General features: G+C 40.5%; 1 protein-coding gene across 1 annotated transcript; it reads left to right on the top strand.

Moving 5' to 3' along the window:
- Window positions 1-8,385: 8,385 nt before the first annotated feature.
- Window positions 8,386-25,737, top strand: GUCA1A (guanylate cyclase activator 1A). Its single transcript, XM_075196234.1, has 4 exons — window positions 8,386-8,784; window positions 12,291-12,440; window positions 14,600-14,690; window positions 23,706-25,737. Exons 1-4 carry the CDS (start codon window positions 8,587-8,589, stop codon window positions 23,882-23,884), a joined length of 618 nt encoding a protein of 205 aa, XP_075052335.1. The 5' UTR covers window positions 8,386-8,586; the 3' UTR covers window positions 23,885-25,737.
- Window positions 25,738-26,639: the final 902 nt, after the last annotated feature.

Here is a 26,639-nt window from a genome sequence, read left to right as displayed (position 1 = left end):
AAGGACAGTGTGCCCAGAGCTTGCCTTTCATAACATTCGGTATTTTATGGATTATTTCCAGGACCCACACCATTGGGGCAATCCAGGAGGCCTGGCGCCTTATGAACTGCTGTAAGGATGCTATTTGGCTTGCCAGGAATTGCCTCATCTTGAAAAGGGAGAATATGAGCATCCAGGACTGTCGCAGGTTGATCCACAGCCTGCTAAGAGACTATAACACCATTGACAGTCCTGAAGAAGATGATTAATTTTCTGTCTCCCTCTTCTCCTTCTCCCCCTATGTGTCTGTTTATTCAATAAAACATTGGACTTGTGTCTCCCCATTTTTAACCGCTCCAACCCATTTCCCCATCACTGTTTGAAGTTTTGTTGAATGTCTTGCCTTAATTTATGCACTCCCTATACTTCCCTATATTTGTGTCTGTCTCAATAAAGTTTTGGTCTTCTGTGTACTGCTGTGAATCCATTTTGATAACACAGTAAAATGTGACTGCAAATTTACACACAGCCTGCCAGCCCTAGTATTTGCATTTCAGCAATAACAATTAGCAATGGAGCAATGGAGCTCTCCTCTTTGTGTGTAACGTATATAACACCATACAATTTGACTGCAAATTCAGAAGACCAAGCCTGCCAGCCCTAGTATTTGTATTTCAGCAATGACAATTAGCAATGGAGCTCTCCTCTTTGTGTGTTACGTATATAACACGGTACATTATGGGACTGAAGATTTAGAAGACCAAGCCTGCCAGACCTATTAATTCTATTTCAGCAATGACAATTGGCAATGGAGCAATGAAGATCTCCTGAATGTCACTGTAGACTTTGAAGAACACTGCTACCCCCTCCTCTTTCTATTCTACTAATGATGCTGCTCAACTGCTCTACAGACTACCAAGAACTGTGCCCTTCTTCTACTACTTCTGTGTCCCTCTGTGAAATGGCGCTGGATCGCCATGGAGGGCGGTACTTATAGAATCCAAAAATTGCGAGATCCGACCACCTAACAATGACGTTTTGCCTCGTTTTCAATTCTGAGGGCGCAGGACTTGGATCTGCTAAGTTTGGGTGTGTTCGGTTCTCGGGGAACTGAGCCTGAGCATCTCTAGTAGACATATGCAAAACCAGATTTGAAAAAAAAAATACTTATATCATAGAAAATCTATTGGCAGTGAAGAAAAGATAGCTAATATAGAGAAGTATACCGGACTTTGGCCTCCTTACAGAACCCTCAGACCCCGTCAGAACCTGACCCAGTTTGTATTGACCATCCGGCGCCTCTCTATATCCCTAATCTTCCATACCCCGTGCAGAATATCACCCGCCACTATTTCACAAGGGAGGGCCTTTTGTCTGACACCTCGCGTTCCAAGTGAAATATATAGTAACTAAACTAACTAAGAAAAGAGTGCTTAACTCAAAGTCCCGACACCTACTATTGAGTGCTCCATTAACCCATTCAGGGTAACTAAGCCACGAAAGGCATGGAATGCCCAAGGCACCAGAAACCCTCTTGTAAACCTCTATGTTGATTGGGCACTCAAGCAAAATATGGTCCATGGTCTCCTCCTTCCTCAGACACTCTTTCCTTGGGCAACCACGATCATCTGCATTTCTATACTTTAAGTTCCCCCTCACATAGAGTCTCCCAGGCAATATCCCAAAACTTCAGAGGAACCCTCCCTGAATTAACCAAGCCCAGGCCCTCCGAACAAACATTGCCTGGGCATTTTTTTTAGTGATAACTGAACCCAGAAGTGAGAGTGCAGGATTCTCCTCTTCAACTCCCTTCTAGAAGAGTTCCTGACTTCCCCCACCTCCAGGTCCCAGTGCTTTGTCACCTTCAATCACAGAGACACGTAGGCCGGGAGGTACCAATAACGGACCCAAAAGCTCTTTTCCCTGCCTCTTTCTATCCAGTGATTAAGGGAGAGTTCCACCCATGCCCTGAAACCACCTACCCACTGAGGAGGGGTCTGAAGGAGGAGACTAATAAGATGTAACTTCAAGAAAGTTGTTAGAAAGAATAGCACTGAGTTAACCATCCCCAGGCCATCTTCCTTCCTAGATCTGTAGGTCACAGCACGCTTGACTAGGTTCAGCTTATTCCCCCAAAGAAAATGGAAAAAACTGCTTAACCCATGGCTCATAAAGATTCTGGCAACAAGCACACAACTTATATACAGAAACACTGGGATCAGGTAGGTCTTTACCAGGTCAACCCTTTCCCTAAGAGAAAGTTTCCATTCTCTACAGCTCTCCACTTTTCAGGAAGCTTCCCCCAGCTTTAATTCCCAATTTTGCTTGGCATAATCGTTAGATACAAATTGGATTCCTAAAATTTTGATGGTACCACTGGCCTGGGGAAGGTCGTCCGGAAGGTCGAAATAACAACATTCCTCCCAATCCAGAAAACTTCATTCTTCTCTTGGTTCAGTTTCGAGCCACTGGCCTCGGTGTACCTGAGGACCAGAGATGTTGCCTCCTTTGCTTTCACAGGACTCGACAAGACAACAGTGACATCATCCGCGTAGGCTACCACTTTTAATGGATACTCCGGACCCAGCTGCGCCCCTCCAATTGAGTCGCCTTCTATCCCTCGCATGAAAGGATCTATTGCAAACACAAACAGGAGGGGGCTCAGGGGGCAACCCTGCCTTACTCCAGAGTCGACCACGAAGGATGGACCAACCCAACCATTAACAAAAGGAAAGGTTTTGGCCTGTCTGTAAATAATACAAAGCCAATCTACCACCCGCACTGGAAGACCATACCTCACATACCTCAGAAACAGGGACCATAGGTACTCGTGGTTTACCCTATCAAAGGCCTTCGACTGATCTAAGGCGAAAAAGATACTTTCCCCACTTCTCAGCGCGACACCGTTCAAAAATTTTAAAGAATTTGGAGGTTAACCCATCCAGACCTAGAGAATTCTTAATAGACAATCCATCTATGACCATTCTGACTTTATTCACCCTTATTTCACTGCCCAAAGTACCAAGTGATCTGCTCAGGTCCTCAAGGCCAGATATTTCCCTTAGGAACAGGTCCATCTTCTATCTGTCAAGTGATTTCTCAGACAAGAGATCAGAGTAGAAGGACTGTACAACACCAAGGATGCCCTCCTTATCCGCCCTAAGAACACTCTCAGCATCGTATAAGCCCCTTCCCTCTTTAGCATCTACCGCATTTCTACAACTCTGGTAAGGGTCAGGCGAGTGGTATTTCCCGTAATCGCTCTCCAGAATCAAGAAAGCAAAATTGTCATACTGTACTTCCCTCATATGAGCCTTCACCAGGGAATTTTTCCCACCATCTCCCTGTCCAGAAATCAAGAAACTAAGTTTCCTTCTTAATGCCGAATAGGTATTTTCTCTTATCAAGTTTTTCCTGGCTACTAGGTCACGGAAGAAACCCCGGGTCCTCTTTTTAAATACCTTCCACCACTCAGACCTACCCCAGCCCGACTCCAAAAGTGTCTCCTGGGATTCAAAGAAGTCCCTAAAAGACTGTCTTATCACCTCCTCCTCTAGGAGCTTAGAGATCAGGCGCCGAACTCTAAGCCAAATGTGATCGGAGAACTCAACCGGCTTCAGCTCCGGAGCCAAAGTATATGAGCTCTCCTTAACAAAAAACGTATCTATCCTAGACCTACAGCTACCTCTATAGTAAGTGAACCCCATGTGGTCTGGGAAGTGACGAGCTGCACATCCACTAGACCAGCCTGTCTTGTCATACTATCTAGAAAACGGGAGTCTTAGCCCAAAGAAGTCCTTGAACCTCCCCTGTCTTTGGGCCTAATAACGGTGTTAAAATCACCACCAAAAACTATCTGCCGAGCTGAAGAAAGATATGGCTTTATATCACTGAAAAGACATTTCCTTTCCCATTTTGGTAGTGAAACATAGATATTAATTAGTCTCAGGTTGATATCCAAAATCATACATCTACCTACTTGTAACTCTATAACTCACTGGACAGTTATCATGCCAGTAAAAAGGACTGCCAGCTAATTATATTCATGTATGCCATATATGCAAGTTTGTCTAGTACTACGGAATCTGTGGCGCCCTATAAATAAACAATCATGATGAGGTTGATGATGATGATGGTGATGTAATGATGAAACCCAAAAAAATGAAAAGCGTGTTCCAAAAAGCGCAAGGCAAGTAAAAATGTAAACAAGCCTGGTAACACTAGAAACTATGGTTTCTCTAGCGCAAGACCGTTTACAAGCATTATACATGCATTAAAAATGCATGTAAAACACATTTAAAAAATGTCAGTGTGTCTATGTCCTTAGTTCGTTAAATGCATATTTGTCTTGTTTGTTCTTCACGATTGAATGGCAGCTGATTTGGCACTTATCAAGCCTTACAACAAATTTTTATAACTTGAATTACAAAAATAGAAAGCAAATCTTGCAAAAGTGAAATGTAGCTTCATTGTAATATATTTTCATTTATATTTTAATATTTTACCTGAATGCTAAATTGCATATTCAATAACTATAGTTCTTTATTTAATTAATGATGAAATCGTTCAAATTGATGGTGAACTCGCTACAACTTACTCTTATTCACATACTCTGATACCTAGTCTTACGTTTTTAGAAAAAAAAAAAACAGTGAAACACTATAAAATCCTTTTTTGTTCAATGGAAACTATGAATTTCCTCACAATAGATTTGCAGTTTAGATAGTGAAATTTTAATCTGAAGCAAGTCCACTTAAGATAAAAATGATCAATCAAGGGAATCAAGGATCAGTAGGATTAAGTACCTATGTACAGTAATCTGGTGAAGAGCTTGCTGACCCTAGGAACGCACTGCTAAGGAGATTAATCCGCTTTCATGTAAACTGCTTTTTATCATGTTATACAGTGGTGGCTTTCTAAGGATGTACACCTTAAAGGCCTCACTTAGAATTAGGAGTGAATCCAGGCACAGGGTGCAAATTTGCAGCTGGATAAACCATGATGCGATGTAGAAGATGTAAATGCATTTTTTACATAGAAACATAGAATTTGACGGAAAATAAGAACCGCTTAGCCCATCTAGTCTGCCCAATTTTTGACCTATGGTAATCTCAAACCCTATGTGATCCTTTAATCTTTGTAAGGATATCCTTATGTATATCCCAAGCATGTTTAAATTGCTCTACTGTATTGCCTTCTACCACCTCTGATTGGAAGCTATTCCACTTATTTACTACCCTTTTTGTAAAGTAGATTTTCTTCAAACTTCTGGCTGGATTTACTCCTAATTCAAAATGAGACCCTGAGAGAATCACATATGTAAGGAATAGGTGGCAATACATGGGCCCCTATTTATTAATGACAGCAATTTTAACACAAACCCTTTAAATCCTTATCGCAAAGATAAGGATTGAAAGATTGTGTGTATTTATTAAAAATCTTCAACAGGAATAGCAGTCATGAAAGACTGTTATTCCTGCGAACATCTGTATCCTATCTTTTCTATGGTCACTATTGACAGTGACCACCTTTGCTATAGTGACCGGAGGGGAGAGCAGTAAGATGTGGTGAAGGATCCGAAGATCCTTCTACCGCAATGATCTCCCCATAGAGCAGACCTGAAAATATACACACATGGCAATGTAGCCAGCCTGTGCTGGTGTAGATTACCGTATGTGTAATTGCCTTTTCAATAATTGTTTACTTGCGGTACAGGGGAGTCCCCATATACATCCATGGGAACTGCTCTGTTTTTCGAAAAAAATGCAAAGCAGCAGATATCTATGATATCTTCTGCGGTGCACTATTATACATTTGAAGAATACTTAGTTTTGCATGTATTCCCCGAAAAATGCCTTTTTTGGAGAGTTTACAGTAAAATAATAATTAATAAATAGACCCCATGGAAAATGTTGTGTTGAGAAAAAACTCTTCTATTTAAATTTGTTCATAGGGAAGGAATGTGGGAATGTGTCAAATATATGCAATGTTTACAAAATCCATACATGCCAAAATTGGGGGCTTCATATTAGACTTGCCACTATATGCCGATAAAAACTAGATCACCTGTTATGCAAATGCAAATGCACATAGAAGGACAACATGGGAATCAATATTGTTGTAATGCAATGATTGCAACTGCAGCCCTGGAAGATGCATATTTTTAGACACATGTTTTATAGGTTCATATGGTCAGCCTATGAATTTCAATAGCATGTGCCAAATAATGTAGGGTTATGAACTGTCCTTCCTGTCCTGGGCTGCCCACAAAAGCCCTAATCTTCCCAGGTCATGCCACCAATTTATGGTTGGGAAGATTGTGGCATCATCTGGTCAGGTAATGTGGATGTGATTAAGCAGACAGTGTGACAGGATGCCTGTGCAGTGTGACCAATCATTTCAGGGTGTGTGGTCATTTCACCTTCTGCTTTTTATATTGAGAATCATGGAAGGTATGGTGTCATGTAACATGATGCATGTTGGTCATTGATTGGCCCTTAACAGGCAATATGAAATAGAGTAAGTTATCATATATAGAGGTGAGAGAAGATTTGTGAATACTTTAGACAATTTCCTGTATGCCTTCATTAATATTACCTATAACATGACCATATCATTATTTAAGTCCTAATTATAAAGATGAACTGATGAATTCAATAATACACAAAAACTGACTTTTTACTATTTTATTATATCTATATTTAACACAATGGTCCAAGTCCAACATTCACTGTTGATAAGTTTGCGAATCTCTATGATAACAGCCATATTAAGGTAATTTAAGCTAGGTTTGCAATTTATAAAATTCTATAGTGTTATACTTCTTATCAATTCTAGAGCAAGGTGTATGATAGTGTTTAATAGTGTGGGTCACAAAGAGCTGCAAAGTAATGACTAAAGATCTGAAGGCCTCTATGTATGATTCACAAGCTGTGGGCCCCGGTGCAGGGAAGCCTGTGCAACGGGCTTCATAATCTCCATGGGCCCTGGTGGTAGTTCCACCACTGACGCACGCAGGGGGGGGTTTCTGGGTGTCCAGAAACCCCCCCCCCCTCCGCAAAAAAAGTGCCCTATGTATCGGCACTGTACTATACAGCAGCCGCTGCGCTGTCTAAGAAGCGTCCGCGGCGGTGCTGTATTGTACAGCACCGCCGCGGACACTTCTTTGACAGCGCCGCGGCTGCTGTATAGTACAGTGCAGCCGATACAGAGCTGCCGCGCATTTTCGGGGGTGGAGGAAACCCCCCCTGAAAAATCCTCCCTGCGCCCCTGCACTGTGGTATATATGGGAAAATAGCAAATAATAAACAACTGCTTTTGGCAAGAGACTGTGTCATGTCACCTGTCTTCAGTTTTTCAAAGACACTCGGATGATGCAGCTATTGGAAAATATTCTGTGGGCAGATAAGATAAAACTGGACGTTTTATGACATAACTGATAGATATGTTAGGAGAACACTGTATTTTATTATCCCATCCATGAAGTACAAATGCATTAACATAAAACTGCTTGGCAGCGTCACTTCTGTATGTGTCACCATATCTGAACCAAACTTTAGGCACAATGAATTCTGTATTGTACAAGCATGTTGGGGGATGCTTCCATGAACTGATGCTTAACCCTGTAAGTGCCAGAGGTTTAGGAAAAAAAATATTGCTATAAGTGGCAGGCCGATTTGCAAGATTTTGATACATCAGTGCAGACCTCGTTCCTATGTGTCTTGCATAGGTGCTGATCAACAGGTTTTTCAATAGGATAGAGGCAGCAGGGATGGTGGGAAGGCTGCATGTAATATAAAGTGCTGCGAGTTATAATTATCTTATTGGGCAATATTAATTTATTATTATATTAAGGGGTCAATATTAAATTATTACTATATTAAGTGGGTAATATAAATGTATCATCATTTTAGTAATATATAATTATATTATGGATTTAACGGGCAATAATTTTTGACGGTGCATCACTAATTATTATTTAATAATGGGGGCATTTATACTGCACATTTGTGGCACTACAAGTGCCAGCATGCACAAAGCTTATGACCTCTGCCCTGAATGTGGCAAGAAAAAACAACTTGAACGTTTTCAAGTAAGACCTTAACCTACTCATTGCTAGCCAATAAGGCTATTTGTATTATAATGATTGCTAGGGCAGAGAATGAAGCAGCACTAATTGTACCTGATGCTGTTGTTAGAGCACTCATAGGTCATTAACAATGTCAGAGCCAGATCCCCGATTAAAAGATTACAGATCTTTCAGTGGCATCCTAAACCATCCCCTCATGTAATCTCATTTATTCTTAATCATTGAAGGCAGTTCCTTGGGATTTTTTTTATCTTTGTATTTCTTTTCCACTCTTAGAATCCAATCTATATAGACAAGGGGGGTTTCCCTATCTGAGAAGCTTTGTGATTGGCCAGCAGTGAAATTTTCTGCTTCTTTAGATGAACTTTTGCAGTTTGTGAACGACTTTACTCACAGACTTTTGAGGAGCAAACACACTGGAACACTTAAAGCTCTGGGACCTGTATTTTAATTCTCAGGACGGTTTTTCATTAAAAAGAAGATATTTTTAGAAAATAATCAGTGCAAAAGAAAAAAAGATGGGGAACATGGATGGAAAGACAGTGGAGGAACTAAGTGCCACAGAAATCCACCGATGGTATAAAAAGTTCATGACGGAGTGTCCATCTGGCCAGCTGACCCAGCATGAATTCAAGCAGTTCTTTGGTCTCAAGAACCTTAGCCCAGCATCCAACCAATACATTGAACAAATGTTTGACACATTTGACTTTAACAAGGTAAATTGTCTCTACCTTCTATTGGGTCTTGCAATGTATAATAACCTTATAGTGACAATGATACTTATAGTTTTGTTTGCTTAGTGTTATAAACTCTTCACTGGACCAAAGAGTTACTTACAGGAAATTCAGACATCGTAACAACAGATGATTCTACTTCTGCAAGAGCCACTAGTTGTGTGCATGCAGAATTTGTACAGTGTGAGTCAAGTATTGCATGCGTTTAACTAGGAAACAATAGTTTAATGTGCTGTTATATACATAAAAAGACAAGTGACAAAGCTCTAAGACCTCATCACTAGAATTATCTACTTGCATACAGTGGTCAAAGTGGAAATTTAGAAGTGGCGGAGAGTAATGTAAATGAATGGAATTTGATAGTTTTGCAATCAAAGCAGTAGGAGAAGTGACAGTATGGCATACCACACATGCATGTATTTAGCTCAATATATATCTATGGTAGCAAGTGATATGGAAAAAAAGACAAATTAAAATGAAAGTATACCTTATTAATAAATACATTATATCTAGTAAATTATTATTATTATTATTATTATTATTATTATTATAAGTTATTTATATATGCCGGTATATAACGCCTGATTCATTAAGGAGAGCAAAGCAAAAAAAGAGTAACTTTGATCCTAGACAAAACCATGTTACAATGCAAGGGGTTCAAATTACTTTATTGTTTTGCACATAAGGAAAATACTGGATGATTTTTCATGTAGGACACAAATACTTGATCGCTTATTTGTTTAAAATTACCTCCTCCTCCAATGCAACATGGTTTTGCCAAAGTGCAAAGAACTAGTTTTTTTTGCTTTAATTTCCCTCATTAATCAAACCCATACTGTACTTGGAGATTTAGCTCTCTAAACATTTGCATGCACTTCTATGTGGGTGCCAAAATATTGCTTAATCTGCAGAATCTACATTAAATATTATTTTTAAGGTATAGATTTATATACGATGTGGTGTTGATTGGACTATGTCCACATACATGCACGGTGGCTTAGTAGCTAGAACTTCTGCCTCACAGCACTGGGGTCATGAGTTCAATTCCCGACCATGGCCTTATCTGTGTGGAGTTTGTATGTTCTCCCTGTGTTTGCGTGGGTTTCCTCCGGGTGCTCCGATTTCCTCCCACACTCCAAAAACATACTGGTAGGTTAATTGGCAGCTATTAAATTGCTCTTAGTCTCTCTCGGTCTGTGTGTGTGTGTGTGTGTGTGTGTATTTTAGGGGATTTAGATTGTAAGCTCCTATGGGGCAGGGACTGATGTGATTGTACAGTGCTGCGGAATTAGTGGCTCTATATAAATAAATAGATGATGATGATGATACATGGCAAATGCTTTCATCATCAAACTGCATTTATCGTCTTTCCTAACAAATATATCTTAGATCTCATTCAGTGTGTATGAGTCCTTTTAGCTCTCTGCAAAATAGTTTCAGCCTAATCATAATATACAATAACAAAATATTTGATTGCCACAACCATACAATTACACTTGAAAAAAACCATCATCGATTTCTGCCGAGAATGGGGGTTGAAGACTCAGACATGTTTGTTGCTATCATATTACAGACATGTTGTGAATAAAGGAGACTTGTTAGCAACATCTGTAACTATGGAAACATACATTGCAACCCACAGTGTGCTTCAATTCTTACAGATGTTGCTGAATCTGTCAGTTGCTTCCAAGATATCTGCCATATAGCCATGTGTTTGACATCAAGTGCTAATTTCAGGCTAAAGATATCTTTCAAATGTTAGTATTATTACAATAACACACTATCATTACGGAAAAAATAATTAGCAAAAATAATTTTTAATAATTTTTGAGAGAGTTAGCCTAAAAATAAAAAGTATGTTCGTTCAATAGATCATCAATCAAATTATTCTGTGAGAGGCCTGGAGAAATATGAGTGTGTTTATAAGTTTGACCAGGATTTCATCCTCCCTGGGTAATACAGTATGTCATTTCATCTCCACTTAAAGGCATGTTATTTATTAAGGGAAGAATACACCTTAAATTAAAAACATGAGCTACAGAATATTAAATATGGTTTTATTGTTTCATCTTACAAAATTGAGATGGAGGTTGTGAGTTCCCATCTTTTACAAAATGTTTATTTCTACGTTAAGTCCATTAAAATAAAAACTTCCAGTGCATAATAAATATCTTCAATTCCCTAAAAGATTTTGCACCTTGAATTTATGGTCATTTTATGGGGGACACTTAAGAAAACTGATGCACAAGTAATAAAATAATAATAGTACTGTAAACCAATCAGAGATTTGCTTTAATTAAGTAATCTGTACAAGAAAAACAACAAACAGGGGTAGATTCAATTCAGCGTGATGTGTTTCTGAAAGAGTCCATGGAAGCCTGTTTCTTCTCTCCCCATAGTGATGTGCAGACAAATAAGTGGAGATTCCTTATCATAACAAGGTAAGGTGCGCAGATGGACTTTGTCCAGCGGCACCTTGCGCTGAATTGAATCTGCCCCACAGAATCTGTTTGTTGAAATGTTCCTCTATATATCTTACTCTGATTAATACTGCAATTTAACTAAAATTATATTTCTGCACCTTTAGCTATGATAACCTGTATCAGCTGATATCTACGGTAACATTAGCCGTGTCAGTCCTTTGGGTTTTTTCTGCAGTGCATAGTTTGACCATCCTGGCAGTGACTTTTTGATAGGCAAGGAAAGACACCAACAAGGCACTTCACAATCTAGCCAAATGGGAGCTCTGCTACACCAGAGACATTAGTAAAGCCAAATAATATAAAAGTATAGTGGCACATCCATTCCATAGTTTACTCATGTTGTGCTCAACTTCACTAGTATTCATCAATAATATACACAAATGTCTACTTGGACAGCATATAGTGAAAATGATGCAGACATTTATTATATATAAATGCTTGGCTATGGTTTGACAGCGCAGTGGTTCAGTGATTAGCACTTCTGCATCACAGCGCTGGGTCATGAGTTCAATTCCCGACCATGGCCTTATCTGTATGGAGTTTGTAGATACTTCCTGTGTTTGCGTGGGTTCCTCTGGGTGCTCCAATCTTCTCCCACACTCCAAAAACTTACTGGTAGGTTAATTGGCTGCTATCAAAATTGATCCTAGTCTGTGTGTGTATGTTAGGGAATTCAGATTGTAAGCTCTAATGAGGCAGGGACTGATGTGAGTGAGTTCTCTGTACAGCGCTATAGAATTAGTGGCGCCATATCAAAAATAGATGATGATGATGATATGGTTCTTGGCCATAAGGCCATGGGAAAACCAGCTGCACAGGACACCCTAGGGTGAATTTAAGTTTAAAGCATATACTTTTTTACATATTTGTTCTTTTTTATGTAAGTTGCACAAGACAGCTGATGGATGAAGTCACCTTTTATTTCTCTCCAACAAGAATAAATATTCATGCACCAGCAGTATGATGATGTGAACCATATAGTCATAGAAATGTCTGTTTTTCTAGGATGGTTACATGGATTTTATGGAGTATGTGGCAGCCCTAAGCTTAGTCCTGAAGGGCAAAGTGGAGCAGAAGCTGAGGTGGTACTTTAAACTCTATGATGTTGATGGAAATGGATGCATTGACAGAGGAGAACTTCTCAATATAATCAAGGTGAGTGAGAAATCTTATCTATAAATCTCTCCATTACCAGTAGTATAACTACCACTGTAGCAGCACATGCAGATTCCATGGGCCCTGACAATGTGTGGACCATCCGCTCTGAAGGCCCCTGTTGTGCTCTTCTCACCATACGTGGAGGCCTGGGCATGCACAGTGGAATTTGAGCATTTGGTTCCACTGAGGTGCGAGGGAAAACCCAAACTGGCCTTTGCTAAGTATGCACCAGCCTTAGCGCACACTCAGCAGAGTAAAACAGGGGCCCTTAGAGAGGTGAGTTACACATCGCCACCCCTCCTCTAAAAAGGCTTTTGCTATGGGCCTGCTGACTACATTACACCCTTGTCCTTTACCATACATAATGCTCTAACTGCTCTCATAATACATTGAAAACTCACACTCCTTAATACACTCCATCAAATACTAGATTGTGTCAAGTGTTAATCTGCCTAATTATTGTAAGTGACTCCAAGCAAATAATTTTTCCTTCTCCAGTGTTCACTATGAATGAATCTGTTCATGCCGTACTTGATGTTACAAACAGATTGTAGGGTATTTTTTCTCTCATTCATTTATTTTTATATTTATTTGGAGATTATTTGTTACTAACCTCTCTAGTGCTCTAAAGAACATTGCTGATGTAACAATTCATAAATAGATATGATTCATATATTGAAGAGCTCTGCATGCTAAGAAACTGACTCTTATTAGGAAACCAAAATTCACTTACATCTGAAGTTTTTAAGTCTATTCCTGCAGTTAATTTATTACAGAAACTCTGGCTACCTGGTAGCACAAACTGTATCCACTCACAGTCACAGTTTAATTGGTCAAACTAGTGGCTGACTTTAATTTGGAAGATATGCAGCTCTATTTGGAAATACTGTAAGTCATCAATCAAATATGAAAAGTGATATCATTCTCAGGGTTTACAATAATTATAGCAGAAAACTATATAACCATTTACTCATGTAACATAATATTTATTTAATGCTTAATTGGCACCCACTGCTTCCGTTTGGGTGTCAAGTGCAACAAAACCATAAAATACATGGCTCTCCTTATAAATTTTGTTAGTCTAGATAAAAGTATCTAGCAATTAAATAGATAGAGATAACGATTTACAGTGGCTAAAACTAAAATCTGGACAAACGCAAAGGGGGCGTTCATGGTGAATTTGTATAAAATGTTCCGTACCTAGTCATTATTTATTATTTGTTTATCCAGGAATTTGTAATTTGTCATTTGCATTTTATTGACTTGTACCATTGATTGCAACATGGACAGACTTTAATTCACAAGTGATGTTAATAAATGTATATACTCCTGTAAATAATATCTGTATAATCAGTGGGCTCCGATGTCATAGTTTATAATCATTAATGTTATCACTTCTGTGTTCAATCGGAAGATTTGTGTTTTAAGCTGGGTACACACCACAGAAATTTCAACCAACTTTTTATGCCGATCAATTTTACATGCGATCGATGTAATTTCGTACTCACTGTTGTGGATTGGTCGGAAGTTTATACACACTACACAACGGAAACGAGATTGGAACGAAAATATTAAACGGTACGACCAACCAAATGAGACGACAATCGTCAGACTTTCGACCATCGTGTCACTGCACACACTGACCTGCCTTTTGAATGAGCGGTCGTATGTCGGCTGATTGAGCCGATTATTGGATGAAAACTGTGTAGTGTGTAGTGTACCCAGCTTTACTGTAAAGTTTTATGGATTAGTAGTCAACTCGGATATCAGTGAGCTGTATAAAAGCACACGACCTACAGCCTGGTGGTTTTAAATGGTTGTAAAACTCACCAGTGACTTGTAATATCCATGGCTAGATTAAGAATTATGGGGCCCCATGACAAGTGAATTGTGCCACGGTTTTTGCAGTCTCGCAGCATTGGCTATGCAAACCAATAGAAAGCTTAGAGTCTTTGCTCTTGTGGCTTACTATTGATCTGCCCAATGTTGATGTTTTGTGGCAGGAGACCAATTTGTTTCTGGAGCCACTGCTGTATATAATTCTCTGTAGGTAGAGCCTTATTCTATACATAAATTACGATCTGTGGTATATGGTATGGAAGCCTGTAGATATAACCATAACACTCAACTTGATGCCTTGACGTCTTTCTTTTCAGGCTATTAGGGCTATTAACAGATGTACTAATGACATGACTGCAGAGGAATTCACAGATATGGTTTTTGACAAAATTGACATCAATGGGGATGGTGAGTAATCTGTGTTTTTTTCATTACAATGTACTTACATAAAATACTTTAATCTGGTAACAAGATTGCTGTCATGTAGGATTAGCTGGGCTGCTGCAGATTGCAAGAAACATTTGCTCCCCTTGCACTTGCCAAGGAACTCCACTAGAGGTCTCAGTAATACAGCTAGTACAGCCTATCCTACCAGTAGGGGCAAGTTTGCACATAATAGAGGACAACGTAGTTATAGTATTTCCTAAAATATATTTTACAATTTGTCATAGTGGGTACTGAATATTTCTCTGTAAGTTTTAGTCTCTAATTTATTACAAAATATACATTTTGTGACCCAGTATTTATGTCATCATTAAATGCAACCCTACGCTAATGTATTTCCTTTCAATTAATGTACAGTTATTTATAAGCTATGTTATTATTTTTTAAATATATTTACCAGAAAAATTGTAAATGCAAAATATACTATTTGTAAAATATGATATATAATGTGTTTTTTGCAGTATAGCAAAAACACAAGTAATAATACCACTAAATCATACTTGCAACTCTCCGGGAAAGACCGAGAGACTCCCAGATTCCGGTAGATCTCCCAGACTCCCGTGAGAGCAGCCTTCTGCATATGCCCACTTCCTAATGAAGTTGGCAGAATTAGATCCAAAGTGCCGCATCAGGGAATCCCAGCATTTGGTCCCGCCTACAACTGTAAAATGGTGCAGTTGCGCCATTATGTCACGGGGCAGGGCCAAAATTTGCGTGGTTTGCATGGCCCCACCCCCAAAACTCCCACCTCTTCCCAGGTAGCTTCCGGACGCCGTCTTGAAAAAAGTCAGCAAGTATGCACTAAATTTTAATGCAGGAAGACATTTCAATTAATTTTAAAGGGAGCTGATTCATTTCTTGGTTGCAACATATGGGTAATTCCATAAACATGTGGCATCTATTAAATATATCAGGCCCGAACATGCACATTTGCTAATAAGACTTAGGGGAATATTTATCAAAGGGCGAAAAGCACTATTACTGACAAAAATTGGTGTTTTTACTGGTGAGAGGGTTTCACCTTATACATTATATATATTGTATTGATTTAAATTAGTGAAATTGAAAGTCTAAGTCACTAATGTGAATTTCCCCTGAAACTAGCCTGGTGATGTGGTAAGTTAACCTCTGTTGCCTTGAGCCAGTGTTTTAAAATTGCATCGATAACAGACTAGCAACGATAAAATAAATCATTATTATCTCCACTTCTTAATAAATAGGTCCCATTTTAGTTGTGAGCTGTAGTTTCAGAAGACGCCCGGCCTCCTGAGGAGTAATATTATTAAGTTTGGTTGCTAAGGATAACAGACACTGCTATATAGCCTTAAAACTAGGGATGAGCGCACTCGGATTTCTGAAATCCGAGCCCACCCGAACGTTGCGGATCCGAGTCGGATCCGAGACAGATCCGGGTATTGGCGCCAAATTCAAAAGTGAAACTGAGGCTCTGACTCATAATCCCGTTGTCGGATCTCGCGATACTCGGATCCTATAAATTCCCCGCTAGTCGCCGCCATCTTCACTCGGGCATTGATCAGGGTAGAGGGAGGGTGTGTTAGGTGGTCCTCTGTGCTGTTTAGTTCTGTGCTGTTTAGTTCTGTGCTGTTTAGTTCTGTGCTGTTTAGTGCTGTTTAGTGCTGTGCTGTTTAGTGCTGTGCTGTGCTGTGCTGTGCTGTGCTGTGCTGTGCTGTGTTCTGCAGTATCAGTCCAGTGGTGCTGTGTGCTGTGCTCTGTCCTTCTGAGGTCAGTGGTGCTGCTGGGTCCTGTGCTGTGTCCTGTTCAGTCCAGTGGTGCTGTGTCCTGTGCTCTGTGCTTCTAAGGGCATAGTTATTTCCCCAATATTCCCCTGTGTTTAAAAAAATAAAAAAAAGTTTTTTTTAAAAAATACCAAAAACTACTTTAATATTTTTTAATTACCACAAAATTTTCACAACCAATCCTGCAGTATAAGCCCATTGGTACTGCAATATTACCAAGTTCACACATTCAGCAGTAAAAGTCCAGTGGTACTGCAATATTACAAAGTTTACACATTCTGCAGTATCAGTCCAGTGGTGCTGTGTCCTGTGCTCTGTCCTGCTGAGTTCCGTAGTGCTGCTGGGTCCTGTGCCGTGTCCTGTTCAGTCCAGTGGTGCTGTGTCCTGTGCTCTGTGCTTCTAAGGGCATAGTTATTTCCCCATTATTCCCAAGTTTTTAAAAAATAAAAAAAAAGTAAAAAAAAATAAAATTTTTTTTTAAAAAAAAAAATATATAATAATTATAACCAAATTTGCAAAACCAATCCAGCAGTATAAGTCCATTGGTACTGCAATATTACCAAGTTCACACATTCTGCAGTATCTTGTGCTACATATAATGGAGACCAAAAATTTGGAGGATAAAGTAGGGAAAGATCAAGACCCACTTCCTCCTAATGCTGAAGCTGCTGCCACTAGTCATGACATAGACGATGAAATGCCATCAACATCGTCTTCCAAGCCCGATGCCCAATCTCGTAGTACCGGGCATGTAAAATCCAAAAAGCCCAAGTTAAGAAAAAGTAGCAAAAAGAGAAACTTAAAATCATCTGAGGAGAAACGTAAAGTTGCCAATATGCCATTTACGACACGGAGTGGCAAGGAACGGCTTAGGCCCTGGCCCGTGTTCATGACTAGTGGTTCAGCTTCACCCACGGATCTTAGCCCTCCTCCTCCTCCCCCCCCCTACAAAAAATTGAAGAGAGTTATGCTGTCAGCAACAAAACAGCAAACAACTCTGCCTTCTAAAGAGAAATTATCACAAATCCCCAAGGCGAGTCCAAGGGTGTTGGTGGTTGTCAAGCCTGACCTTCCCATCACTGTACGGGAAGAGGTGGCTCGGGAGGAGGCTATTGATGATGTAGCTGGCGCTGTGGAGGAACTTGATGATGAGGATGGTGATGTGGTTATTGTAAATGAGGCACCAGGGGGGGAAACAGCTGATGTCCATGGGATGAAAAAGCCCATCGTCATGCCTGGTCAGAAGACCAAAAAATGCACCTCTTCGGTCTGGAGTTATTTTTATCCAAATCCAGACAACCAATGTATGGCAATATGTAGCTTATGTAAAGCTCAAATAAGCAGGGGTAAGGATCTTGCCCACCTAGGAACATCCTCCCTTATACGTCACCTGAATAACCTTCATAGTTCAGTGGTTAGTTCAGGAACTGGGGCTAGGACCCTCATCGGTACAGGGACACCTAAATCCCGTGGTCCAGTTGGATACACACCAGCAACACCCTCCTCGTCAACTTCCTCCACAATCTCCATCAGATTCAGTCCTGCAGCCCAAGTCAGCAGCCAGACTGAGTCCTCCTCAATACGGGATTCATCCGAGGAATCCTGCAGCGGTACGCCTACTACTGCCACTGCTGCTGTTGCTGCTGTTAGTCGGTCATCTTCCCAGAGGGGAAGTCGTAAGACCGCTAAGTCTTTCACCAAACAATTGACCGTCCAACAGTCGTTTGCCATGACCACCAAATACGATAGTAGTCACCCTATTGCAAAGCGTATAACTGCGGCTGTAACTGCAATGTTGGTGTTAGACGTGCGCCCGGTATCCGCCATCAGTGGAGTGGGATTTAGAGGGTTGATGGAGGTATTGTGTCCCCGGTACCAAATCCCCTCGAGATTCCACTTCACTAGGCAGGCGATACCAAAAATGTACAGAGAAGTACGATCAAGTGTCCTCAGTGCTCTTAAAAATGCGGTTGTACCCACTGTCCACTTAACCACGGACATGTGGACAAGTGGTTCTGGGCAAACGAAGGACTATATGACTGTGACAGCCCACTGGGTAGATGCATCCCCTTCCGCAGCAACAGCAACAGCTGCATCAGTAGCAGCATCTACAAAATGGCTGCTCATGCAAAGGCAGGCAACATTGTGCATTACAGGTTTTAATAAGAGGCACAACGCTGACAACATATTAGAGAAAATGAGGGAAATTATCTCCCAGTGGCTTACCCCACTTAGACTCTCATGGGGATTTGTGGTGTCAGACAATGCCAGTAACATTGTGCGGGCATTAAATATGGGCAATTTCCAGCACGTCCCATGTTTTGCCCACACCATTAATTTGGTGGTGCAGCATTACCTCAAGAGTGACAGGGGTGTGCAGGAGATGCTTGCGGTGGCCCGCAAAATTGCTGGACACTTTCGGCATTCAGCCAGTGCCTACCGCAGACTAGAGGCACATCAAAAAAGCTTGAACCTGCCCTGCCATCACCTCAAACAAGAGGTTGTGACGCGCTGGAACTCCACCCTCTATATGCTGCAGAGGATGGAGGAGCAGCAAAAGGCCATTCAGGCCTACACAGCCACCTACGACATAGGCAAAGGAGTGGGGATGCGCCTGAGTCAAGCGCAGTGGAGACTGATTTCCGTGTTGTGCAAGGTTCTGCAGCCATTTGAACTTGCCACACAAGAAGTCAGTTCCGACACTGCCAGCTTGAGTCAGGTCATTCCCCTGATCAGGCTGTTGCAGAAGCAGCTGGAGAAAGTTAGGGAGGAGCTGGTAAGCCATTGCGATTACAGCAAGCATGTAGCTCTTGTGGATGTAGCCCTTCGTACGCTTTGCCAGGATCCGAGGGTGGTCACTCTTTTAAAGTCAGAGGAATACATTCTGGCCACCGTGCTCGATCCTCGGTTTAAAGCGTATGTTGTGTCTCTGTTTCCGGCGGACACAAGTCTACAGCGGTGCAAAGACCTGCTGGTCAGGAGATTGTCCTCTGAAGAGGACCGTGACATGCCAACAGCTCCACCCTCATTTTCTTCCACATCTATGGCTGCGAGGAAAAAGCTCAGTTTTCCCAAAAGAGGCACTGGCGGGGATGCTGATAACATCTGGTCCGGACTGAAGGACCTGCCAACCATTGCAGACATGTCTACTCTCGCTGCATTGGATGCTGTCACAATAGAAAAAATTGTGGATGATTACTTTGCTGACACCATCCAAGTAGACATGTCAGACAGTCCATATTGTTACTGGCAGGAAAAAAAGGCAGTTTGGAAGCCCCTGTACAAACTGGCTCTATTTTACCTGAGTTGTCCCCCCTCCAGTGTGTACTCGGAAAGAGTTTTTAGTGCAGCGGGGAACCTGGTCAGTGAGCGGCGAAGGAGGTTGCTTCCTCACAACGTTGAAAAAATGATGTTTATAAAAATGAATAATCAATTCCTCAATGAAGTACAGCACTGCCCTCCAGATACTACAGAGGGACCTGTGGTTGTGGAGTCCAGCGGGGACGAATTGATAATGTGTGATGAGGAGGAAGTAGACACTGTAGGGGGAGAGGAATCAGAGGTTGAGGATGAGGACGACATCTTGCCTCAGTAGAGCCTGTTTAGTCTGTACAGGGAGAGATGAATAGCTTTTTTGGTGTGGGGGCCCAAACAAACCAATCATTTCAGTCAAAGTTGTTTGGTAGGCCCTGTCGCTGAAATGATTGGTTTGTTAAAGTGTGCATGTCCTATTTCAACAACATACCTCTCAACTGCAGCTCATCCCTCCTCTGCGGGGATAATGTCTCCTGTGCTCTGACACGTCACTCTGTGTACTCTCAGCCTCAGGATCTGACACTACAGCTACCATGCCTCTTGTAGCAGCCCTCACTCCAGGGCCTCTTCCATGTGCAGTGTCCCCCTCTCTCTTGGGTTCACTATAGTGGCATGGAGTTCTCCCCCTCATCCAGGGCACACATTCCTTGCCCTGGCTCAGTCACCACGCTCAGACTTCCAGGCAATGCTGGGGGAGCCTGGGAGCTTCCACCCCAGGTCCCCAGCTACAACTCTCCTCTCCTGTGTCTTCTCTCTCTTTCTGACACTTTAAAGATCGTGCCTTTAAATGAAAAAGTCAGTCTTCATTGCACGACTATGTGCAAGTGCAACAGGGACATTTTTTTGGGTTTACAAAGTCAAACAATAACACTTCGACCCTGTCTGTCTGGGGTCTCTCAATGACGAATTGTCTGTAGCATGTTTGGAGGAGGTATTGTGGCCCCGGTATCAAATTGGGTACCGGGGCCACCCCACTATGCAGTCCAGATACTTGTTTGGTGGAATTCCGACACGTGGAGGGTTTTTTAATTATATTGTGGCCTCGGTACCAAATTGTGTACCGGGGCCACCACACTACGCAGTCAAGATAGATAGATGCGTATTGCGTATCATAGATAAAGTACATTCAGTGGTGTGGGGCAAATTGAAAAATATTCCAAATGCACTGACATTATCAAAAACAAGAGGTTGTCACACGCTAAAACTCCAACATGTATATGATGGAGAGGATGGAGGAGCAGCCGTTTGTGTAGTGTAATGCAGATCTGTTGAAGGTTTTTTATATATTTTATTGTGGTGCCCAGTGCCCACTCCTCTACGCAGTCCAGATACATTTATTGGTGCGAATCATAAAAGTTCAGGGTTTTTAATATATATTGTGGTGACCCACTCCTCTACGCAGTCCAGGTACATTTATTGGTGCGATTCATAAAAGTTCAGGGTTTTTAAGATATCTTGTGGTGACCCACTCCTATACGCAGTCCAGGTACATTTATTGGTGCGATTCATAAAAGTTCAGGGTTTTTAATAGATATTGTGGTGACCCACTCCTCTACGCAGTCCAGGTACATTTATTGGTGCGAATCATAAAAGTTCAGGGTTTTTAATATATCTTGTGGTGACCCACTCCTCTACGCAGTCCAGGTACATTTATTGGTGCGAATCATAAAAGTTCAGGGTTTTTAAGATATTGTGGTGACCCACTCCTCTACGCAGTCCAGGTACAATTATTGGTGCGAATCATAAAAGTTCAGGGTTTTTAAGATATTGTGGTGACCCACTCCTCTACGCAGTCCAGGTACATTTATTGGTGCGAATCATAAAAGTTCAGGGTTTTTAAGATATTGTGGTGACCCACTCCTCTAGGCAGTCCAGGTACATTTATTGGTGCGATTCATAAAAGTTCAGGGTTTTTAATATATATTGTGGTGACCCACTCCTCTACGCAGTCCAGAAAGATACCTTGTTGCAACGTTTTGGACTAATAACTATATTGTGAGGTGTTCACAATACACTGTAAATTAGTGGAAATGCTTGTTATTGAATGTTATTGAGGTTAATAATAGCCTAGGAGTGAAAATAAGCCCAAAAACTTGATTTTTAAACTTTTTATGTTTTTTTCAAAAAAAATCCGAATCCAATACCTTAAATCCGAACCGAGACCTTTCGTCAAGTGTTTTGCGAGACAAATCCGAACCTCAAAAATAACGAAAATCCGGATCCAAAACACAAAACACGAGACCTCAAAAGTCGCCGGTGCACATCCCTACTTAAAACTGTCTGAGCCACCCTCTTCCTCCATTTTGTGTTACCTTCTCTATAGGTGTTAGCTCCCAGAATTTTAAAACTAACTGATACAGGATGCTTGTTGATAATGTCTCAGGGGAGAGATAGGTTTTGTTCAGTGCTCTTTTGAATACATATTTGCAATGAACTATGTAAGTAGCAATTTACTGGCGCAGACATTGCAAATCGTTTGGTGGTTATTACTGCAAGTTGCTCTTCTCAAACTAGAACTGCGTTCTAAAATGATACAAAGCCAGGGAAATGCTACTGCGATTCACAGAAGCTCATATAAGATGGAAAATATTAGCTTTATTACATATATTATTTAAAGATGGAATCAACATTTAATGACTTCTGGAGTAGATAGTGAATAAGCTCAAAAAGGTGAAGCTATGAAAACTGTTACCTCCACGGGCCTACTTTATAGTTAATACTGCTGTGTATTCCTTCTCAAAAGCACTTACTTATAGAACTTACATATAGAATAAGGAAATAACTGATATTTCTGTATTGTTACTGCATTCATTTGACAAGACCTGTTATTATTGTAATAGTAGTGTTTTGTTGGATAGTGCCCTCTTAAGGAATATTGAGGAATTATCACTAGTAATTCCTATGAACATTTACAGCAGAGAGATACAATCTACAAAAGTCCATTATTTGCTGGCTAAATTATCTTAATTACTCAATGGGTATTTTTACATGTCCGGTAAACCTCCATATTATACTTTTTTTACAGCAGGAAAAATTGACTTTGAACTCGAGGTTTAAATTTAAGCTGAATTGAAGATAACAGCTTAGCAGTTCCTTTTTGGGTTGACCAAAAGTTTGAGGTCTTTGAACCAGGCCGGTTTGATAGAATTTCGAATTGGCTTGAATAGATTCAGCAACTCTATAGGGAACTTGTGTCTTTCTGTCCCTTACAGTGTCCACATGCACTGTAATATCAGCAGCAATAACTGCAAATATCTTACTATTACAACATGAGTGGCCCCAAAATGAGTCCAATGCCTGATGACAAGTGAATTAGATCAGGATATCGGACATATTGATAAATGCAGTTGCAAAATAACCACTATTGGCTTGTGTGTGGTCATATTTTGATAGCAGTAACATGCTCCAGAGACTCAGAACTTTTCCCTTGTACCAAGTGATTGCCTCTTGTCCAACCTTGCCACATGCATGGCTAAATGGGACACTAATCCTGTCACTCTGTGCTTGGGCCAGGTGACAGGACCAGTCTGTGTGTGTGGTATTTTCCTGCCAGTAGGTCCCCTTGACGTTCTTGTTTAGCGGCAGCCCCATACTTATAGACATGCCGAATAGGTGTAGCAGAATTGTGGCAGGGGTGACAATTTACCATCTTACCACATTTTTTAATACATATAGTCATTTTATATGTAACTGTATTTATCTCTATTTTTGCTGGGCAGCATAAAAACTCCAGGGTTACTAATGGAGTTCAGTGCTGATGGGGGGAAGGGAATTGACATAACAAAAGTGGCCTAGTGCTGCAAAATAATATTTAGAGCCTTGTGTAGCAGTTAAGAGATGGTGTGCGCTTAGTTCTTTATTCCCAATTCCTCATTTCCTGTTTACATGTTGTTGTCCTTCTTCGCAGGTGAATTATCACTGGAAGAATTTATGGAAGGTGTACAAAAAGATGAGTTACTCCTGGAAGTGCTGACTCGCAGTTTGGACCTGAAACATATTGTCCATATGATCCAGAACGATGGTAAAAGGATGGAAATCTCAGAGCGACCCCGACAGGAAATCATGACTGGAAGCTCAGTTCCCTGAGTCAGCTGAACGTGTGTCTTCCTCCCTGGACCTTTCCTGTGACATGTCCTGGATTCAAGTGCCACCACTAAATGATTTGGCACTTTAAAAAACTAGGCAAACATCACCAAACTTATTAGAACCCTAGAAGTCCATAGAGGGTTTATAAATTGCCGAATGAACTGGCCTCATGAGGGACAGTTGATCCTTTTTGTTGATGGAGGATAACACAATTGTGCAGTACACAGTAAACTGTATAGTGTTTTGTAGTACAGGAGTGATACCAAAGGTGTATCTTATGATGTAATTATTGTAATACAACATTACTCAACCAATACCATCTACAATTTATGTTTGCCTGGCACATGGTCATTTTGTAATTTTGCAAAGAGCTATATGCTTCCTAACAAAAAAAGCAGACACTTTACACTTGTATGGTTTGCTGGCATGTAGTTTGCAGTCCTGGTGTTGATGTGTGTACTCAGGACACATATTGTCTATCAAGAATGGCTGATAGGACCTGGTAACAGAACTAAAGTGCATGGTGCGACACAAAGTATTTTATTTACCTTATGGGTATTGATAATATATATATAGACAACATCAGTTTTATGAGGTGTAGGAATGGGGTTATTTGACTGTGATCTCAGATAATCTTGAAGCTGCACTATGCCCAGTCTTGTTCTGTGCCTCCTTCTAAATCTTTTCTCTGTATACTCTGAGGTCATTTATGAAGCTTCAAAAAAGCAGATGCATAGTGCAGAAGCTAATGGTCCCCCTTTTGTTATGCTATGCTCCTGCCCTGTTTGTATGGGAAAGAGTATGGTTAATCACATCAAATATGAGGGGTGAAAAATGTTATCATTCTGATAAGGGGCGCTGGGACATTAGGGTGTTCTTTTCTGAATGTGGGCTATGTGTAATAATGCTCTTCATTGCACGCTAAATGCAAAAATGAGATTTCATGTTGCAAGAAGAAAAATTAAAATGAACTTTAAGTGGTAGATCATGAGTATTCTCCCAGTTTAACGGGTAGTGTCAAAACCTTCTTATCCCCACAAAACAACTTGATTTTTAAACATCCTCGTACTTTAGGTGTCTTGGGGATCAGCATCAGCCAACACTTTCAATGGGATGTATTTTGCCCCATCCATGTGCTCTTTATATAGGAAAGAGCATTCACATACATACATGTGAATGCCCGGACTTGGGTGTCCAGTTCCACTTTCAATAAAAAAATATAAAACATATAAAAAAAATATATATAATGTAAAGTTAAAAAAATAATATTTAAATTATTTTAATATAGAAAAAATGCTTTATTTAACTAATAAAGCATTTTTTCTTGTGCCCTTTCTATCGCTACCCTGAGATGGTGATAGTGATAGGAGACAGCGGCGGTATTTGTATCACCACTGTCCTTTGTGTAATAAGCTTACCCTTGCAAAGCGAGGCCCCCCAGCGAAAGCTATCCTGGCAATATTTGGCAATAGCTACCGCTGGCCTGGGACAATGTTACATAGGGTGAAGCCTTAATTCCACCCACTAAGGGAGTTTTTGCCATATATTGGGCTTTTCACCCTTTCATAAATAGACTCCTTTATGTCATGTGTATTCCTATCTCAGACAGCAAACCTGCAAATGATCTGGCAAAACAACTGCATATAGGTCCATCCTAATAGCAGAAAGTAGATGTGCAACTATATATGTGCAGGGGTTGAATTAGGCTCATTTGTGTTTTGCAGTTTTGTGAATTATCATTTTTTTGTTTACATTTTGTTAATTGTGGTCTACTGTCTGTATGGAAAATACACTACTAGTGATATTTCATACAAAGAGAAATGAAAGACAATAAACCTACCTCTTACCATCAATTTGTGTTTTATTAAGAAAAATAAAAGGGTTTAGAACAAAATATCAACTGCACAATTGTTTTTTTTTATTTATTTGCATTTTGTTTTTCATTTGTTCTTTTTGGTGTTTGAATTGGAAAGTAAAATTAATAGTCCAAATATATTGGTTTATTCCAAAAAGTGATGGTCTATTACTGTCTACATTGCTGTCATTTGTATTGTACATTGAATGACCAATGCAAAGGATCACGTGTGAAGGCCCAAAATAATCTGAGATTCCAATGAAATCAAATTTTAATCAGATGTGCCAGAAACTGCTTTCAGGAGATTACCATGACCATTAGATGTGTTTAGTCATTGACCACCTCCACTCATTGGGCCTCATATTATATCCTGAATATGGGATTTAACAATACAGACCCACTTACACCTCTTCATGTGTCATTCAATTTAATTGAATACCAAATCCAAAGCAATTTTACTGAACACCAAACTTCTGAATCCTAATTTCAAATTTAAAAATAAGCAATAAGGACCAAATCATAGTTCAGCATGCCAGACAATGAATCTGCCAATCTAAATAATAAAGTGAATATGGCTGAGTCTGTGGGGGAGATTCAATTGGCCGTGATGTGCCACCATACAGCACGGCGATGTCTGGCTGTGCACACTGCAGGCCAATAGGAATCCTCATCCTCAACATCAATGTGGGGTATCTCTGTGGATAGTTCGGAGGAATTTCTCCCTCTGTGTCAGATCTCAGATGGTCACGGCTTGCCTAATTAGTGATGAAACAAACGATCAGTTTTCCAGCTTCTTGGACACCTGAACAGCTAAGATCCACAACACAGAATCATTCTCACTCACAAACTTGGAGGCACGCAGAATATATAGAGAAGTGGTAACTGAGGTAAATGTTAATG

Source organism: Mixophyes fleayi, chromosome 2 (genome assembly GCF_038048845.1).
Source record: "Mixophyes fleayi isolate aMixFle1 chromosome 2, aMixFle1.hap1, whole genome shotgun sequence".
Taxonomy (NCBI): domain Eukaryota; kingdom Metazoa; phylum Chordata; class Amphibia; order Anura; family Limnodynastidae; genus Mixophyes; species Mixophyes fleayi.
The sequence above is the reverse complement of the archived record's forward strand: the minus strand, read 5'-3'. Positions and strand labels throughout refer to the sequence as shown.

Coding starts and splice junctions, on each gene's coding strand:
- GUCA1A (XM_075196234.1), top strand. CDS start 8,587: ATGGGGAACATGGATGGAAAGACAGTGGAGGAACTAAGTGCCACAGAA. Junction 8,785..12,290: donor ACACATTTGACTTTAACAAG/GTAAATTGTCTC, acceptor CTGTTTTTCTAG/GATGGTTACATGGATTTTAT. Junction 12,441..14,599: donor AACTTCTCAATATAATCAAG/GTGAGTGAGAAA, acceptor CTTTCTTTTCAG/GCTATTAGGGCTATTAACAG.